The sequence below is a fragment of the Aphis gossypii genome, chromosome 2 (assembly GCF_020184175.1).
Source record: "Aphis gossypii isolate Hap1 chromosome 2, ASM2018417v2, whole genome shotgun sequence".
Taxonomy (NCBI): Eukaryota; Metazoa; Arthropoda; class Insecta; order Hemiptera; family Aphididae; genus Aphis; species Aphis gossypii.
In genome coordinates this window covers 80198303-80220511 of record NC_065531.1, presented here as the reverse complement: position 1 = coordinate 80220511, position 22209 = coordinate 80198303, and the positions used below count along the sequence as shown (strand labels likewise).

At 25.1% G+C, this 22209-nt stretch overlaps 1 protein-coding gene across 4 annotated transcripts in view; it reads left to right on the top strand.

The window, feature by feature from the left end:
• LOC114132904 (uncharacterized) overlaps nucleotides 1-22096 on the top strand; it is a 32321-nt gene extending 10225 nt beyond the window's left edge. For all 4 annotated transcript variants that reach the window (XM_050198941.1, XM_050198940.1, XM_050198939.1 and 1 more), the window contains 9 exons: nucleotides 4503-4660; nucleotides 8103-8276; nucleotides 8458-8539; nucleotides 11670-11742; nucleotides 13949-14123; nucleotides 16530-16695; nucleotides 20406-20667; nucleotides 20760-20854; nucleotides 21924-22096. In XM_050198941.1, the coding sequence (XP_050054898.1) occupies nucleotides 4503-4660; nucleotides 8103-8276; nucleotides 8458-8539; nucleotides 11670-11742; nucleotides 13949-14123; nucleotides 16530-16695; nucleotides 20406-20667; nucleotides 20760-20854; nucleotides 21924-21947 (1209 nt within the window). In that variant the 3' untranslated portion in view covers nucleotides 21948-22096. The remainder of the gene's footprint in view (nucleotides 1-4502; nucleotides 4661-8102; nucleotides 8277-8457; nucleotides 8540-11669; nucleotides 11743-13948; nucleotides 14124-16529; nucleotides 16696-20405; nucleotides 20668-20759; nucleotides 20855-21923) is intronic.
• Nucleotides 22097-22209: the final 113 nt, after the last annotated feature.

Sequence of the window (22209 nt, the reverse complement as noted above, 5' to 3'; positions counted from 1 at the left end):
TTTTCATAATAAAATAAATAAAAAATAGTATTAAACCGTTTTGTTAAAACGTCGATGCTTAAAAGTCTAAGTCAAAATCATAAACTGTATACAAAAAATCTAAATGCTATCATTTAATTTAAGAAATATAAAAAAAATACTGTCATACTTATAAATATATATGATAAAAGTAATTAGATTATTCATAATAGGATTGACTTCCAATCAGTTGATAGTTATTATTTTTTAATAGTACAATTTAATGCCCAAGTCTTAATTTTTTTTGTTAATTGTTATTGACTGTTTATTATAAACTAAATATTGTACTGGATTAATTTTAGTTTTATACAAGTTGTGTTTAAATTTGCTAATTATTTTTATATAACTTCTCGAAAATAAGTATATAATCATTAATAAATATTTCAATAAATTCAAACAATATACTTAAAAAATGAAATTAGAATTTAGAATAGTTTCTTGGTATTTTACTTGAAGAAACATTGTATGGATTACACATAAATTTAACTCGTTTTACAGTTTTACACGATTTTATAATTTATAATATAAAGTTAAAAAAATGAATGCACGTTTTTATATTTTTATTGAAGAAAACATTTTTTGTGAGGGTGGAACGTCTAAAAATTTCGTTACTCTAGTCTCTAGACTGCAACGACAGATTTTACGGTGGGGGAAATTGTGGACGCTACACTGCAGCGTCGCGTAAAAAATCCAGCATAATATTATAAAATATGTTGTATTGGTATGAGGGCGACAAAGCAAATAATGTAATTAAATTATCAGTAATTATTTTTAGCTACAATAATTATTCACTGCTATTTAATATTAATTTTATTTCAATCCAGTGTTTATAAAATAATAATATGTATATAAAATCAAATTACTCACGTTTTTGTTGGCCATGATTGTTAATACTATTGGTTTATCCTCAAATATTATATTTAAAATAATAAGTTCAGCAATCAACTGAAAAAAGTTTTAATAACGAAAAGAAGGCAGTGTAATAATTACTTAATAATAATTTTATAATGAACACGTAAAAACGGTCAAGAGTTTAATAAGATTATCAATCATATTATTATTTATATTATTACTTATAAATAATAATATCTATAATCATTGTTTTCATTAAAAACTATAAATAAAATAAGCATTAAAACTAACAACAAATTATCATTGTATTTATTTTAAAAATACCAAAATGAGTTACTTTCATTACCTCAGTGATTAAAAATTATAAGTAACTTAAGATACGTCTTTTTCGCATGGAACATTATCATAGGAGATTATAAATATATTTCAATATTATGATTTCCAACTTCTCTGGAATATTAAAGTTTCTACCGCGTTTACGTAGTAAATAAAGAAAAAATCCCATTATTAGATTTCATCAAAAGGTGAAAAATGATAAAATTCAAGTTACTTCCCTTTTCATTGGGGCACTCGATATATAATATGCGCGAGTTCAAATGTGGTCTGACGTATTTTAGTGATACTTTTGTAAATGGGATTCCGTAGTGGCAATTAATGTACGTTTTGATTGGTTTACATTAAAAAATTAAAGTCAATTTTATTTTTCTGTCACAACTCACAAATGAAGTTTTACTTCCCTATAGCGTACTGGCTCACAATCTATTTTTTATAAGTAAGTATGACATTTTTATTCTGTTAACTGTATATAACCACAAGTAATAAATAGTAACTAAAGTGAAATTGAGTAACTAGTTATAATAAAAAATGAATAAAAATACTTTTAGAAATTTGTAACTGATTACTAGCTATAGTTACAGTAACTTAGTACATTTAACCAAAAAAATTTATAATTTACAATTTAGTAAATATTATTTATATTTTACTCCTACTTATTTTTATGGAAAAATAATGAACCTTCTAAAATATAATAGTGTGTTTGAGATTCAACAGAAAAATTTATTAAGTAAGTTAGGTTTATTAAAATTTAAGATTATTAGTATTAAAATATATTATTACATTGGTTACAAAATAGAATAACTAATAACTAATATATATTCATAGATGATACCAAATATAAATATCAAAGAGCAAATTATAATATATTATTTTGATACGAAATAATATACATATAAGATTTCACTTACACATCGTCACATGAACGTCCTTATACACCCATAGACGTGCACACAGGGTGTTGGGGATGTCCAGGCAACTTAGACCTTTTACCCAAAACTGCAAGGGTCATAATTATTATTATTAATTAAGTGTACATTTTAAATCTTGAAAAATCCCAGTATTATATAACAGTATTAATGTATTTTTATTTCTTCGGAAAGCTAAGAAGAGTAAGAAGTCCTACCGAACAGAATCGTGTGTTCTATAGCATTATGATTGTTATAATTATTAAGTGGTTGGCCAATAATATTGTCGAATTTTATAGAATATTTCGATATTTGAACTTCAGTAGTCGATTTTTAACGTCCAATGATAAAATTACATACAACGGTTTACGCCAGACACCAGTGTTCACTATTAATTATCAATATTCACTAGGTATTCAGTATCAGTGTCGATATTTTTTCGTCTATTGACTGTTTTATTGTTTTTGAATAATTTATTAGTATTATTTAAAAAAGCATTACTTAAAATGTGTTCTAAAAACATGAAAAACGGATATCAAAAACGCAAGGCCAACATATATTATAAATATTTGCCTGTATCTATAGTGGCTTTCAAAATTATAATTTATAATAAATTATATAATTATGTTTATAATTATTATTTTTCACACACCCATTTATACACCAACATCGTAAATCATTTATATTATACAATAAGATAATGTATTAATTTCTAAGGTATTTAAGTTAAATAAACAAACAATTGTCTTTGTTATATTACTGTCATGGAAGGTTAAGACTAAAGCCAACGTAAAATAAATACCTAGTTCAATGTACATATCTATTTCAGGCGTATGATCAAATACTCAAACAATTATTTTCAAACTTTAAATCAATAAGTAATAATTATGTTGAATTTCTTTAGGAAAAAGACCCTATTTCATATTAATGTTTGTTATACAAAATATTTAAATATTTGTAAATTACATCATGAATTATAATTTTAATTTAACTTTAAAATTTCAAATATATATTATATTGTATTAATTATACTTTAAGTTACGGTAAAAATATTAGAGACATATATTTTAATGTTACTTGAAAATTATGTTACTGACTACAAGTAACAAGTTGTAATTTAATGTAACTTTGTTATATAACTTTAATATAGGTACACGTAGTTGATAACTGCGAAACCGTATTTATAAAGTTTACTTTTATGTTTTCGGCACTACAAATTTCCAACATAAAAATAACATCATATAAAAATAAATTATACACTGAATTTTAAAACAATAATTTTTCCAATCATAATATAGTAAGTTGATAAATATATTTACCAGTGTATTCAATATATGTATTAAAATATATTAATTAGGGGATTTAACATGACACATCAATATCCCAGGTAGTTCATATGTGGCGATAAAGGTTGCAAAAGTTTAATTAAATGAATAGTTGAAAATAAAGATCGGGGATATGTCGTTTATTTTTGTCAGAGACGGGAACCCATTACTCTTCCGAAAGTTTTAAATGAGGTAGGAAATCCTAGTCAACGGGATTGGGTAAAATAATTAGTGTAGGTCATCTAAATCAAAATTATAAATATTCTAGACAGCCTTAGGGGCAAAATCTTTATTTACCCGTCGTAACTTAGTTTCTCGAATAATTTTATATCACCCCACGCACTGCTCTTGACTTTGGTTTCTTATCATCGCAACTGAACATGATTACCGCATGACATGTATTAAAGTACACCAGTATTTTGACACTTTTCACTGAGTAGATTATATTCTGAAAAAATATTGAGTTGATGTAACATCAAGCATAAAATTGTGATTTTGACAATATGCACGATTTCATATTTTTTTTCAAATATTATATATTAAAAACCATAGTTGACATTATATACATATACTGAAAATGTTTCGCTGTATTTGTGCATTCGAGTTAGAAAAATCATGTACAACTTTATAAGTGTACAAGACAAAAATGTAAGCCAGCAAAATCATAAAGGTTACGCTTTTTGAATAAAAGTATTATTATTATTACTACTAACGATAAATGCAATATTTCTGAATACCTACTGTGTTTTGGATGTATACATTTTACCTATACAACACGCCGTTTTAAAAAATATACTATTTTATATTTTATTTTGTTTAGTTGTATACTTGTATTGAATTTTGTTTCAAATAGCAAGAACGAAATTATAAAATGTGTAACTTTTATAATACATATTTGCAAATTAACAGTAGTTGTTTTATAACAAACCAAATGCATTAATCATATTTAAACAATTATTTCAACTTTGATGATTATCGTTTGGAAATTAAATTATTTAAAATTATTTGCATAAAATAGTAACTATTGCGTGACTTACTGTTATAGTTTTTTTTTATGTATATGTAGTGGGATTCATGTTGTGGAAATAATACAAAAAATATATTAAAACAATTAGAAAGGCAAAAACAGTATTATGCAGACATCATTATCGAACTAAAAAACAGAATACTGTCAATAGAGGAAGAAAATCAGACAACGTTTGCTGTGTTTTCTCAAAAAATGAGGTAAAATCTAAAAATAAAAATACTAATATTATTTTAACTTTGAATTAATTAAAAAAAAAAAATTAGTTAATTTATGATGATAAGTAACGAGGCTGAAAACAGCAGGTAGCTAAATTAATACATATTACAACGCAGGTATTTCATAATCAATATTACGCCTTATTATAGTATTAGTTTATGAAGGCGAATCTTATTTCCGTTTTTTTTTTAAGAAGATTTTTTCTCACCGACTTAATTTATATTAAAAAATAAATAAATAAAAATATGTTGATCTATGAAAAATCTACAAGACACAACTAATGAAATATTAAAACATGTTTTTGAACAAATTTTGCAATTATCCAAAAATTGAAAATAATGCTGACTTTAATAAGTCTTTAAACCACTTGTACATTTCTTTAACAATATTTCAATATTAAATATTCATATTTTTAAATATTTATTTTGTTTAAGATTGTCTTGACTTGTTGTCATTGCCTTACTTCATAAAAAAATATTATATTATATTATATTATTATATTATAATTTTTTTTCTGAATAATAGAAGGATAAAAATTAGAAATTTATTAGAAACGATGATAAAGTATGTATGAAAGACGATCTCAAGTTTGAGTGTACAATAAAAGAATTGATAATTGATAATTTCATAAATAAAATTATCATTATGACTGTTAAATAATAAAAAGTATACTATAAAAAATCGATTGAAAAGCATCGTCAGTTTATTTAAAAATTTTAAATATATAAAATAAAATATAGAAACGACTTAATGAACGATAAATAAAAGATTAAAATAAAATAATATTTCGTGTAGGTAATAGATAAAAAATAATTTTACAATTATATTTATTAGAAATACAAAATTGTACACACATAAAATAAAAACTAGTGAAGTCCAAAAATAAAACAAAAATAGAGAAAATCACTCTAACATAATAATTTCCTCTTTTCGTGTTACAAAAAAATATATGACATTCTCTGTTATGTTTCTTGTTATTTCCTATAAAATATTCAAAGGCTTGGCTGGAGAAAAAAATACATCAATTTATTCATCGTATGAAAAATTAAATAATATATTTACATTATATCTAATCGTATTTAAATGTTATCACTATAAATATATTATCTATTGTTGGTTTTAAAATATTTCAGCCACCTAATAACAGTATTATAGGTTCCCATATCGTTTTGTATGAATTAACTTCGTACGAATTCAATTAATTTACAATGTATAAATATTATCATTGGCCCCCGAAATAGCCAACGGAATAGAGCAAAACAATAATTATAACGGCATTCCGGGTGAATAGCAAATTATTTAAAAACAATAAGAAATGACGGGCTTGATCGATCTCGCGCTACACCCGAAACCGCGAACAGGTCTGCGCACGCTTATAATAATAATAATAATAATAATAGAGAGACGAAGTCGTGTAGCTGTCATAATTTATGATCGACTGTTATAATAAAAGCCACGGCTAACCAATCAAACTTGTTTAGCGACTTTTTTTTCTCTTGCGAGTAATAGGTAGGTACGTATCATGTATAATATCATTATACATCGAGACGCCAAAACGATTATTGACACGACCATACCCTGCAGTGTACAATGTAGCAATTTTTTACTCCTCGTCGACGTCCCTTAATATGGGAGTCGCGGATAAAAGAAATTTAGATCATCTGTAGCATTCGCATCAGCCGCGCGAGACGATCGATTGCAAAGCGGCATATAATGATTCATATTATATACGCTCAGTGTGCGATACCCGTATACCACTATATTTTTAAAGGACGTCGAATAAAAAAAATGTCACCTGACGTTTCACCGTGACAAATATAATATATATATTGTTACTTTAACGGTTGACAGATTACTGCATAGTCAGTTACACATTATATCGTAATCGTTGAACTTATGTAATACCAATAGGTTAACAGACGACCGGAATGCTGAGTAAGAGCGTATACCTTTATATAGGTATTATTATTATTATTTTTATTATTTACAATAGTCTAGTCTGGATCACGGTGAATGGATACACTAACAACGCACAGTAACACCAATTAACTCTAAGTTTTTAAAACAAAACTTTTATTTGATTATTTACTGGGTGTATGACACTGTATGTATATACCTATATTATATGTATTGTAGGTGGTAAAATATTTATTTTTAGACAAATAATAATAAATTTAATCGTTCTACTCGTATGAGAAAATGGTTATTCTCTATGGTTACATTATATTATTTTAGACCTTAAGGGACCGCCACACCAACATTTATTTTCTTTGTCCATCTTCCACATAATATGAGAACAAAAATATTTCGTATTTTCACCATTACGCTTCTCTGATTCAGTTTAAGACATAGACACCTGTTATATGTTTTATTTGCTGTAAATTGACCGGATAGATTTTTTATAAATATAAACATGTTCTGATTTAGAACATTGTTTCGATTATTTTTAGCCATTAATAACTCATTCAAAAATGTAAAACCTAACCTGACTACGATTTTAATTTACTACATTATAACCGAACAGCATTAATATATTGATATATTATCAACAATTAATTGGTTCTAAATAACGAGGGAGATTATACCTATTAAACAAAAAACGAAGCCATAAGGTTACTAATAATATACATAATACATTAATTATGCAATATTCGATGGAAATCCGTAATTACTCCTTATAATCTGAACTTTCTTTTTTTTTAGAAAACATGCTCATAGATGCAAGTTGATCGTTATTTAGAGTGATCACTGACCATGCGTCCTGACAAATTTTTACTCGTTTTTAGTTTATAGTCCCGATATATGTATCTCTATCTCTATATCATACTTGTGTGTAATAGAAAAACTTGTATACAAAAAAAAAAAATAAAAATATTTTCACTATTTTACAACAAGAGATTATTGAAACGAACTATGAATGTGGTGTACTGCTGTAGCAATGAACAGAACAGTTATCAGAAATAAACATAAGACGTATCTTATAAAAGCATATTACACAGCATTATACAATTACTTATATATAGGCCCATAATTAGGGGCTTTAACACCTATTATAATAGACAAACATTATCTCAAAAATACGAAATCAATGGTTTTTATCCTACCTTATCACATCAAAAACAAAAAAAAAACAAAAACAAAAGCATGTACTCCTTTTTTATTTTAGATTATATTTACCTACTTGATACACAAATAATTTACGACTGAAAATCGAATTCATTTTCTAAAAAAATAATTAGAAAACATAATAAAAAATACCTGGAAAATAATTGCCATCCATGTTTTAAGTCCTATTTCTTCGTAACACAAAATATATTTTTAATAGGATTTGAACACAATTAAATAATAATAATAATAATAAATCTATAAAATAGCTTTAGCGCTGAAATTCGAATAATTTAATTAAGCGACAAAATATTTTAGTAACGCGATGAACCTTCAAATGAAATGTGATTGTATACAAATAGTATGCGAAACTTGTTCAAAAGTATACATCAAAGTATTGAATTACGAAGATATTTGCCAGCAAACTGGCAAGAATTTGACTATAAAAATTGAAGACTGTAAATCAGAACTTTCTATGGCCGAAGAAAAACGGTGATTATATAGATTATTAGTTTAAAGGAATTTTTACACTGTAATACACAAACATTTACTATTTTAACGAAAAATCTGTCATGCTCAAGCTCAAAAACAGTAATCGTCATTTAATTGCATTGATACCTACGCATTTAAAATATAAGCATTTGTTATATTCTTTTTTTTCGTTTTATTTTAGAAATTCAATATTGTCGGAATGGAATGATTTTCAAACCCAATCAAACGAAATATCAGTTATTTTAGCCGATAGCATTAACAAAGTAAAATCATTAATTATAATATAGAAATAGAATAGACGGGTAATTGAAATAGGCAAGATTAAACATTTAAATTGACTGTTTAAAAATGTTTACTCCTTATTATTATTCACACGGCGTATAACGGACTATCGATTCTTGGAATTCAGGGAATACGTTTGTTTCACGATAAGTCAATAACTATAACAGTATTAATAATATAATCGTATACACTATACAGTAAAGTGATTGTAGATCAACGTGAATTATTTTAATACCATTATTGTAAATATTATGCGCATGTTAACCACAAAATTCATAAAATATGATTGTATAACCACAAGCTTTGCTCAAGGGACATAATAATATTATACATACACCACTCGACTGTATCCACCATAATTAAATGGTATTTTTCAACGGTACCTACCTATACATTATTTAACAACGAATTAATTAGACACAATAATTTCCGTGTGTTTACAATATTATTCAGAATACGGCGTGTATACGAGGCATTTGCTTTAATACTATACAGGTACCGCATTATTATAATATTATATTCCTAATAACATAATAATAATTCTATACTTTTGACTCTCAAGTGTCTCCAGTGTTTAATTAATTTTGAAATATTCTTCCAAGTTGTGCGTGGCTCCTAGTTAATATTATTCAAAAATTTTGTTGCTGGGACACCACGCGCGCGCACATAATGGAATATAGTTCATAAATTAGTTTCCTGTTAAGAAAGCCGCTTGCCAATACAACACTATATCTATTTGTATAGGTATTATAACTTATTATATATATATAAACATGAAAACATTGCTGAGTTCGTAGATTTAATCTTAAGGTGTTGGCGTGGAAGATTGGTGAAGTGGTAGGGTGTTTCTCTCCTGAGATTTTATAATGAGACTAAAGATATTGTTCTTTCTCATTTTATGCAGCTCTTTGCTCCGAATTATCCAGAAACACTTCAAATAACCCTTTAAAACACTTTAAAGTCACATAACTAGGATAATTTTAGATTTTATAATAACATATTTATTTAATTCAAATTTTTGATTTTTATAAAAAAAAATAACCTGATCATCTTTTGACTTTTATTGATTTTTCTTATAAAAAATTGAGTCTAGTTGGTATTTTAAAGATTTAAATATTGAAAAATGCTTAGTACTTTTTAAAATAAATAGAAAAAAGAATATATAAAAATGTGTTAAAATACAAATATTATTATTAAAATAATTTGTTTGAGAACTTAATTACCAAAAAGTTTGACATTTCGTTAAGAATCATTTATCATCAATAATTCATCATTAAATTTAAATTGTACACATAATTTACAATGCCTACTCAATGACTAGGTATACTTATAATAAACCCATAAAAAAACGGTTACCTACATACTTTTTATTTAATAAAATATGTTGTGTGACAACAATATGTAACTTTGAATTTATTTCTCGCAGTTTTTTTTTTTATTTTGTATTTGATTAGTTATTTGATAATTATTATTGTAAGTACAATCAATTCAAATTAATTATTAAATAATTATCATTATCGAAATATTTTAACATATTATTAATTTCATTATGCTTCATTACATTTATCGTTCTTAAAAATACATTAAATAATATTCTTGGACACTAGCTCATATTAAACGTATCAACTGTCCCAAAAATATTGAATAAATAACAAGTAATCCGCATAAAAAACATATCGGAAAAAATATTTTATTTTCATTTAATTTTCCAATGATTCTGGTGTCAGTTGGCCGCAAAAAAAACTCTAGAACTACACGTTTGACATACTTACAGTATATTTTAAAGAATATTCCGGATATTTTATAAACTAAAAAATTTGGTTTTCAAATCTAGTTTTTCCTGGACACCCGTATCCTTATATAATATTAACCCAAATAATAAAGGTTGTGAGCCCGCCCAAATGCTTGTTTAAATTTTTTATTCCGATGTTTGAACATCCGAATATACTCAGCACTAAAAACTTGAAACTCAAATAAATGATTCGAGTTTAATGATCTTTGGTTTCAATTTTTAATTTATTGCAGTATATTTTCGATTTAGATCTCATTTTTAAATTATTACATTTTATATTTATTAGAATTGGTACATTTTATCTATTTATTGATAATTAGTGTTTAAAATATTTATATTGTATACGTATCTAATTTAATATATTTTTACTAATTTTAATAAAATTCCAAGGCTCCTTATATAAAATGTACGCAAACAGATTTATTGTACGTTCATTTTTCGAGATATAGAAGGAAATTTGCACCTCACCAAAATAATGCACTCCAATTTATGTCACTAGTTTTACAGTATAACAAAATATCGTTACATCCTTTTTTTTATAACAATAAAATATATATATAATAATAACGACTCATGTACCGATCACTATTACATGCCGCTTCCTAATATTCTTGTTTTAAATAACTTTTTTATTTTAATAATAAGCGTTTTAAACGATCAAATAACCTTTTAGGAATTCCAAATTTGTATCTCGTGAAATAATTTAACCAAACGTTAATATTATAACACAAGTTTAAAAACAGTTGCCTTCCTTAAATAAACAAAGAAATAAAAAAAAGTTTAAAAATATTGCCTATTATTTATTATTATAGTCTAACATCACGTAAAAATGATATTATTTAGTAATGCACTTAATGCGATTCGACAATTTAATTTAATAATGATAGTTCTAAAATAATTAATTTAATTAAAATGTCAAAAAGTATATATTATTGTTTATTTTTCCATTTTTTATATCATATTTACGTATACATATTATACCTTATTGGCTGCCTTACACCCCGAGATATTATCCTTCTCGCATTACATCGAGATAGCGATTAGATATTATAAGGAAATTTATACCGTCCGTGTTCGAAACCCACACAATACACACACTAAAATACACTAAACAAACCTCCAGTGGCCCATATAATGATTTATTCTTATTTTTATACTTAAGCATTAGTCAACAAAACTCAGGTACTTACAAGAGTTTTCTAACTACAATATTATGCAAAATGGCGGTTTGATCATAACTATATGATATAACAATGGTTTTCGTATTCATAGACTTATAATTATGCAATATAAATAATAATACCTAATATCATTTTTAGTACATTGAAATGAATGATTCATTAGAAGTACTAATACAACAAAAAGCCAAGCAACTACACCATTTGAATAATGGTAAGTATATTGTCGATTAACTAAAAATTATCTTTTTATAACCAAAAAAAGTGTATTGAACCAAAATAATTCCTTTTCTTACATTATACTGATAGGAGCGACACTTAAAATTAAAATGCAATTATATTTTATTCTGATAAAAATATCCTAGGTACTGTATTCCCATATGGCGATAAATATGAAAACTACTAAGAGAATAATATTTATTTGAAAAAATAATGAAACAATATTTAAAAAATCATTTTTAGATTCTAAAAAAAATAAGAAATATATTTAATCTATTTGAAGTCAAAATAATTCATTCATATTATATAATAAAAATCAAGTTAAAAATTAAAATTAAAACTAACTTGGAAACTTTTTTTTACTCACTAACTAAAGTATACGTGACATGCGTAATATATCGCCTATAAAATATAAAATTTAAATAAATCGGAAGACGGAAAAAAACTTCTACAAAAAGTTCCAAGATATTAAACTTAAATACATATAACACATTTTAGTATATAATAGGATTTTATATATAGACAGTATGTACCTATCCTCTATAGCGATTAATGTAAGTTACGTTACCGACTTACCGAGTTAACAGGACGTCACAAACACATGCGTTGTCTACGTCTTATAATATAAATATCAAATTTTTGTACAAAAGTTTCAATTTTGTGTATTAATCTTTAATAATAGAGTAAATTGCGTTAAAAAGAATACAACTTGAAAGTAAGAACATTATCTGTGGCTTCGTTTTGGTTTTTTACTATATTTTAGTTTTTTGAGCATATGTTATGCGTATAAAATATTGTTGCAATTCAAAAACTCTCCTAACTTGCTTAAAAAATTTAAATATCATAAAATACTCGTGAACAAACAGTAAACACAGTCACACAGATAATGATATATCTTTACCTTTTAATTTGATAATAACATATAAATTCTCTCTAATAATATCAGAGCCTAGTATACAAAATAGAAACTGCCGAACACAAAATTATTGTCATGTTTGTAATAAGTAGAAAACTCATATGGGTGTTGCATGCTCTAAGAATCTTAACTACAATAATTATAAATTATAAAAAATATATTGAAATTAAATCTTCAGTATATTTTAAATTATTTATATGGGAAATTAAACACGATTGCTATACATAACAAATCAATACTATATTTTATAACCTTTATTAAATTGTAAGGTTTTTTTATTTTCATCTACATTTATATATTATAAAGGAATGCAAAAGTGCACTGCGAACTTAAATTACGTCCAGTATAAATTATATCGTTGACCGGTATATGATACTCGATACGCCTTGAAAAGCAATTGTAAAATAAGAAAGACGTAGGTACAAAAAAACAAGAAAATTGAATACCTAATTTGTTTTTTTTTTTCATAAGCTCTTTATTGTGTGAGATATGCTAGTTCTATAAAATATATTTTTTTTTTATTATTATTATATATTCTTACAAAACGTTATGTATCGTTTCGACCGACGAAAGTATGTTAATTAGTGAGTACATTTCTGTATATTAATCACATTTGTTTCGATTGACAAGCGTTTTCTTAGCATTGAACGATTTGAATGTCGGAAATAAAGATTGAACAAGATAAAGTGTTTTCGTATTTAACTTGTTTATTCAAACAATATAAAATATAGATATACTCTTACAATTCGAGTTGATTTTCTTTGAATTCTGTTTACATTAATGTTCAATATTGACAGGCAATTCAAAACAAAACACATGTACAAAAACTACACATAGTGTCAACGTGTAGACACACGTGGCACGTACTTATAGTAGATAACACACAAGTGTTTGCAGTGCATTTTTTTGTTCAAATTTAATATTATAGTATACTGTCTAAATAAAACATAAAAATCTGAAAGATTAGGAAATGAAAACGGAAAGGTTTTCTTCGTAGGTAAGTTATTATTTCTACAAAACCAAAAGATACCAAACCTATTTTTAGAATAAAAGGTAAATTACAGATAAAAATTATATATTTATCAAAATCTTGATTCATGAAATTTTAAATGTTCAAAATGTCTTGTTACAATAATTATATTATAATATATTATAATCTTATAATAATCTTATACCTCTTATATTATTATTATTCATAATTAGTTAAATAGAATTAATGCTTATTATAACAATAGTTTGTATTGAATATTTATTGATGTGCAATAACTATTTTTTCCATTCATAGACATCCATAAAATCAAAAAATCAAAACTACGATTAAAAAAAAAAAAAACTTTCGGAGAATTAATCCTACAAAAACTAAATATTGCATTGATGGCTTTAGAGAAATCAAAAGACACGTGTAGAGCTCGGACTAACGAACAAGACGCGTACAAAAGAAAACTAATGTCTTCGATAAAGTAATTTTATTATAATATTACAGTTCAATACAATTAACGTTTTATTATATTTTTATTATATTTCATACAAAAAAAAAAAAATAATGTTTATAATATTGACATATCTTAAACTTTCGTAATAACCTAAAGAAATAAGTTTATTTTAATTGATAATTAATGAAAACAAATCAACAGAAATTCAGAAATCGTATGAATTCCTGCGACAATGAAAAAGATGTTTTTAATATAATCATAGCTGTATTTAGTCAAGGAAAATTAAAAACATAACTTTTTACTGTAAATTGTTTAGGTATTTTTGTTTCTTTTTAAACTGAAAAATAATATATCGAACATACTAGTACACATAATTCATATTATATCATATTCGCATATAATTAATATAATATCAGTGTTTACTCTCGTTATTTTTTCCCACAATATTTGTTACTATGAGATACATAATATAATATGTACCTTAACGTTTATTTTTTGAAATGCGGCTAGTCATAATTTAATTTTTAAAATTTGAATAAATCTCAGCAATTAGTAAATTGATTATTAATATATTAATTACCTATAGAGTGTGCGTGCAATTAATATAATTACTACATATAATTGTCTAGTATGGTAACTTACTTCTGATAATACGACTGTCTATTAAATATTTAATGCTTTGCACTGTCGCTTATAAATCAATAAGGTACTATATTTATTATATTATATATGTATAAAGCGGTAGGATTCTCATTTCAATTGCCACTACAATAATACGTTTTATTACTTACAATGGTTTAATCGTATATTATTATATACTATTTTTTTTTTTTAATCAAGTAAAATAAATCGAATCATTTCAAATCGTAATATATTACATTTAGATACCTGCAATATTACTACACTGATGTTTATTTATAATGCACCATGAAAAACCATATAAATGTAAACCCAAACAATGACTCGGTATATCATACGCGTTAAAATAACTATTTTTTAAAATCAAATTATAATCTTTTATTATAATATGATATATACCTATTACCCCTTACGGACCACTTCACTCCACGATAAACAGATTTAGAACACAGTACGGTGTTTGCATACACAAATCCATACACCGCGGAAAAATTCTGTAATTTTCAGGTAGATGCCTCCTTATTACCACGTTGAAAATAAAAAATAATAATAATTTTAGAAATACGTGTCCCTCGTGACGTGCGTCACATCACGCGCGCTCATTATTTTTCATTTTTATCATTTCTCTTCGTCGTATGCATTCCGCTGGGCATTATTATTATTAATCATACAGGCCGACTGGATAACGTCTGACATAATTCGTACGTTATAATATTATGTTGTGAGCGCTCAAGCTGTTCGTATGAATATTCGTCTATATATTATTATTTGATAGCACATTTAAGTTTGGTTTAATAATAATACTACACCAAAATCTTAATGGATAAGAACGCAGCTGTGCCAGACGAGTTGGTTTTCGAGAATTATGACCGGTCAAAATAATGTTACAGTGAATTTTTGCAAGACATTTACAATATACATAATACTAGTTTATAATATGCATGTAGCCCGTAACCACCTGAATAAATCATAGACTATTGTCAGAAACGGTTATAAAACTCTTGTCATTGTATAGTATAACATACCTACGTGCTGAATTACTATGTCGTCTGAGAATTAAATGGAATCAGTTCGATGATAAAAGGAAAGGATTTGTCGGTCTCCGAACGAGTAGTATAAATGTATAACATTATACTCGAACACTAATACTACTATTTATATATATATATATTATACATAGGTACCTACTCGTCTGCAAGCTTTTATCGTCCGTTTTATTTCCTTACAAAAGTAATACAATCGTCTTCGGTAGGTATTGATAATAAATACATCACGCATTAATAATCCTACATAATGTTCGAGGGAGTTGTATTGTTTACATTTTTATTGCAAATGTAGATCACATATTAAACGAGAATTCGGTCTTATACCGCCATGGTGTTTTTGTTTCTGTCGGTGCTTATTTTCGATTAAGGTTAATAAAGCTCACGTAGTGTTGTGTAACATAAATAATTTTATAATATTAATGTACAGTATTACTCATAAGAATTTGAAATAGGCATTTCACTACTTTTACCACTTATTCAACCCTTTAATCTAATACTAATATACATTTTTTCGGACACACTAGGATTAAACCATTGAAATAAAGAAATGTATTTGAAGTTATTGATTACCATACATAAAAATTTCGAATATAGTGCAACTTGCTATTTGCTTACACGCTTTCATAATTTCTGTTTCAAAACACTATTTCATAACAGCTTTAAACTTTGCGATAAAAATATATGGAAAATATATATATCACACTCGGTTAAATACATTTATTATAACTATTTTTACTGTAACTTTTAGAATCTTGGATGAAAACATCGAGAAACTTACAAACAAGATGATTTCTGAATTCAATAAAGTTTTTATTGAGAATTACATTAGTAATCTTGTAGTATCTGAATTTTATTCAGCTCAAAATGTGAAATTAAAAATACCAAATGTTTTGTTTGACGAGATGACAATAAAAGTGAGAAAATAATACTAATTATATATTAGATAAGCGCAGTAGATATATATTATATAAGTATAATATACACTATGTATTATATTATAAGCGTATTTAAAAATTACACAATATGTTATGAACAATTTTTTAACGAAAAAATTATAAATATAAATGTTGTTTGAACTAGATTTTTGTTTAAAGAGACCTAAAATATGTTTATATAACTCCTTAAAAAGTTATCATATCTATAAATAATTCGTAAATAATTTCACATTTAAATGTGGATAATATATCGCTAAATATTAAATATCATACATATTAGTATGGTTAGATTGTGAATGGATCAAAAGAGCTATTGATTTTACAATAATGCTTATTATTATTTATTTCTTATCAACAACTTTTTGACCAAAATATAGTTTAATAAAATCGGTAAATTGTACTTGTACTTGTTTATCTATTTTTCAATATCATACATTATTTTTACACTATTATTGCCGTTTTTGAGAAGTTATTTTACAATTTTAAGTACTTAAAAATAAGGAAAAATAACGAGAAAATTATAAAAACCATTTGGATATTGTTATTTTATTCTAATTATAAAAATAGATTATTCTGAAATTTTAAAACTGATACCGTATTTTGTAATTAACATTAAATTCTCAGTGATAAAAATATCAATAGCTTTTTATAATATTTTAGGTTATTTATAGACATTTTAGATTTTGATGATTTTGCACTAAATAATAAATTATTTCTTATTGATACTTAATTTTATGATGTTATATCAAAAATACTGAACACATACCTAACAATAAAATTAATACAATAAAGCTTTTATGAGAATATTTTCATTGAATGCACTAGTACATTATCATTGCTTTAAAATTCATATATTACAATAACATATTCAATAACGAAGTACACTTGTATTTTTTCCTACTTCAATTATATATTTATATATACTTGTGTGTGTGTGTGTGTGTGTGTGTGTGGTTTTTTTTTTTTTTTTATTCGACCGTGAGCATATTTTATTATTTAATAGCTTTACTGCTATGGTATTATTGCTACTATACATCTAAACAAATTATAAAATTATGATATAACATTAATATTAACATACAATATTATTATTATCATAATAAAACAACTTAAATAACACGGCGTATTAGATAGGCAATTTTGCTACACCACTGCCGTGGATTAATTAATTTTCCAGTACCAGTATATGAGTATGCTATAATGGTTAAAGCAATGTAATATTGCATTATACAATTGATTATATTAATATTTTTTTTATGAAAATGTTTAATTAGACAATATATTTTTACTCAAATAGTATGTAATTTAATATTTTCAATGTATAATGCGTTATTATGTGATTTTAAACATAATCGGTAATTTTTTTTCGGTAAAAAAAACAAATCCAAAAAAGAATTCAATTCCAATAAGCATTTAATACTTTTTTCGTGTTTTTAAAAATAAAAATAATATAAAGCTTTAATCTTAAGAAATTTATATATTACAAATATATAAAGATATAATATCACAAATCTTAGTTCAATAGAATTAATTTTGTAATTTATTAATAATTTAATATAAATTTAGTTATACGTAATTTATTTAATTTAAATATCATAAAAAATCAATGAACAAATATAAATAATAGTTCTTATCTTACAATTGGTAATATGACTAATTCACTCTATTATTATTAAAATATTGATCATAGAATAATTGATTTCCCTAACACAAATTTTGAGTGCCTCATGATTGTAACATGCCTAAGACATTAACCTTGGCACTTCTAAATTCCCGATAACGTGAATATTCGCGAGAATTTATAGAACATCGAAATAATGGATAAATTCCGGGAATAATAATCAAAATAATAAAAAAATGTTTATTTAATTTTTTTTTTTTTTTAATTATAGACGCACTTAATGTATAATTAATAATGGAATTATGTATTAAAATAATATTTTCTATAGTTAAGCACGGTACTCATACGGAAATATATAGTATTCAAGTTAATGCGAATCGTTCAAATGTTACAATATGTCTATTTGATTATTATAATTTATATAGTTAAATTGATGTGGTCTCTTACGTATTTCATTTTTATGATAAGCTGTATCACTTTAAAACCACTAGCTAACAGTAATTATTCCATGGTTTAAACACTTTAAAGCTGTTATAAGCATCGAAAGAATGTTTAATTAACCATTTATTAATAAGCTACACATTTTTGTATTATTTTTGTTTTATCTAAATTTTATTAGTTTCCATTGTTTGCAATGTTTGCAAATGGTCAATCTTCTACGTTTTTACGATTTAGTTCACTTGTTACGTTAATTATTGTTATACATTTTAAGATAACTCAATTAAAAGAAAATTACAAATTATTTAAGTTTTCAATTATAAGTTAATTATATATTTATATTTTAATAATAAATTTGAATATTCAATAGAGCTACATAATTATTTGACATAATGATTATTTATTAAATACTAATTTATTACCGTATATCAATTGTCATTTCTGAGTTTTACCTTTCACTCCCATCACAAATTCCCACATAATAAATTTCACAGAAATTGACAAATCTAAGGCGGGAACAACACACATGACTTCTACTTAAATAACAAAAATTGAATGTAATTGACTATTGAGTATCATAATATTAATGTAATTTATATTCGTTTAAGTTGTAAAATATAATAAAATCATTCTGAAATTTAAATATGACTAATCTCGAGATGACTAATAGTAATTTATAACTAAACCACGCAAACTAAAAAAGTGACAACCAATTAGTATATTCTTTTTGAAATCTACAAAGACAATATTTAAAGAATAAAAGTTATGTCACCGTTTAACATAAAAACAATAATTTCTAATAGTGAGAAAAAAGTATAATTAATAGCTTACTGGTATTATAGTTATTATTTTTTAACGACCCACGTTTGTAAGCTGGGTAGTTTTAATAGTCTAACATTTTGTTAGCAAATAGCTTCAATAATAACTCAAATAACTTTATATTCGTAGCGTCTCTAAACATAATGTTATAATATTGTCTTTATTTATTACGAAAAAAAGAATGTATACAAATTTGAAATAAAACATTAGTTATCATTATAATATTTCATTTACAAGCATAATATTATAATAATTAATACGCTGAAACAATAAAAAAAAAATTACATTCAAGTCAGCTCAGACAAATGCTTTTAAATAACAACCAATTAAAATATAGTTCAGAAAAACAAAAATAATATTATGACAATGACATTATACAATAATAGCTAAAATATGAGTATACATAAATGTTCTGTATAATGTATATTTGTAGTTTAATTTTTATATTTATATAAAACGATATCGCAGAAATTTATACAAAGCAGATGTTTATTTTATAAATTATTATTTTATTTGAATATTATGTTTGTCAAGGGACACGGATCCATTGGATTATAATTAATACACATTATACACATATATATTTATAAAATTTACTATTACACAAGATAATCACTGTTGGTTCTTACCAAAACACACTCGAAAATGTTTTTCATTCGTATTATAATTAACAATCATTGTCAAAAATGATATCATTCACATTTCTATGTCTAGTTTTGTTTTGGTCTATTTCGATCATACGAGTACGACAAATAAAAATAATAATAAACCAATAAATTAATTGTGTTTTTTATTATGTATTTATATTTAGATAAGTGAATTGGAGATTGAAACAAACAATCTGCGAAGATTAAACGACACGAGTGTAGACATGTTAAAACAGAAAAGAAAAAAAAGAAGAGAACACGAAGAAAATCAAACGAAAATATTAAATTTAGAAGTAAATGAAAGACGAAAGTTATTGGAAACGTGTAATAAAAAAATAGAAAACGCCAAGGTTAATATATCACGATGTAAAGACCTTTTCACGGAAGCCGTTCATGTGGACAACGGATTAGAGGACTGCATCAAAGGTACTTGATCTTGAACTATATTTGTATATATATATAGGTATAGTTGTTTTCAAACATATTCGATTGATTTTTATTATCCAAATACGATTTAGGGTTGTCGAACTGTTCACGAAATTTAATGATTGAAAACCATGGGAAAACTCTAGTGAAAATAATAGAAGAAGAAAAGGAAGTGTCTTCGTCTAACGTAAGATAATGTCATACATCTATTATGATCTACGCGACAAAATGTAAAGAATATAAGCACAAGTAATTCGTAGAGTAGGGCAAACTGTTTGAAAAGTAAAAGTTTGAATTTTACACTATGATATGACTATGGTCGAAAAGGGGGGAGTTAGTGTAGGCGAAGATCGATATGGTGTGATTGGACAGTAGGGAAGACACGACAAATAATCCAAGGGGACTTGGAACTTTGAACTAACTACTTATAGTAATGGAAATGCTACATTGAGATATTTAGATATTTAAATCAGTATCATTGAATATTTAAGAAGTAGGAATACATTTTAAGCTGATAATATAGATGCGTTGTAAATTGCACTTGGGTTTTCAATATCGCAGTAGATTCTAAAGTTAGTGCTTACTTCTTTCAATTATAAAATCGCAGTTAAGTTAATTATTAAAAATAGCTATTTAAAAAAAAATTTTATTAAATATTTATCGCATTATTTCATCTGATTCATTTTATTCTTGAAATGAATTATACTCATAAAGTCATAAACAATTTGACACCTATGAGCTGTATTCGATACTATATGTTTTCGTAAAATTTGATCTTCGTGGTTTTTTTTAAAAAAAAAGGAAGAAGATTAAGTACTTAACTATCCCAAAAATGATCGAATATTACAAAAATATAATTAAAATTTCGTAGATGAGAAGAAACTATTAATAAGTCCGTCACCCTAGTAAAACTTAACTTTTGGTCTTGGTGGTTTCTGTTACACTAACATACCTTTTTTGCGAGACTCAAAACAAATCACCAGCGATCTATCCTATTTAAAATTATTTAAAATTCATATATTTCGTATTAATTATCCAAGTGCGGCATAAAACGTTTACTGAAAATTTCTTTGCCTAAGTACGTATAACTGGTTAGTAGTTATTAACAATAATTCATAAAGTAATAATCTTATACAAATGTTATCTAGTATAGAAACAAACTTCAAAAAATATTTCTGAATTATAATTTAATATTAATTCGAAAATAATAACATTAAGGAAGTTATGCATTAAAATCGTATTATTGTTCACCACAGAAGCTTAACTGCATGTGTTTGTGACAACTGAAGGGAAATTTAAGGGATGACAACGAACCGTTCAAACGTAATAATACAATGTAGAACTTTGTGGAAATGAAATGACCATTATAGCAAAGTCACAAGTCAAGCGTAGTTTTTTATTGATTAAAAACCGATGTGTATACCAAACATTACTATAGTAACTTTGATAACCACTATATTTAGAGAATTTTGATTTATTTTTTTATAGGTATGTTGTATATTGTTTAAATCCTGCGAATAAAATTTCCTATTTTGTTTTCTT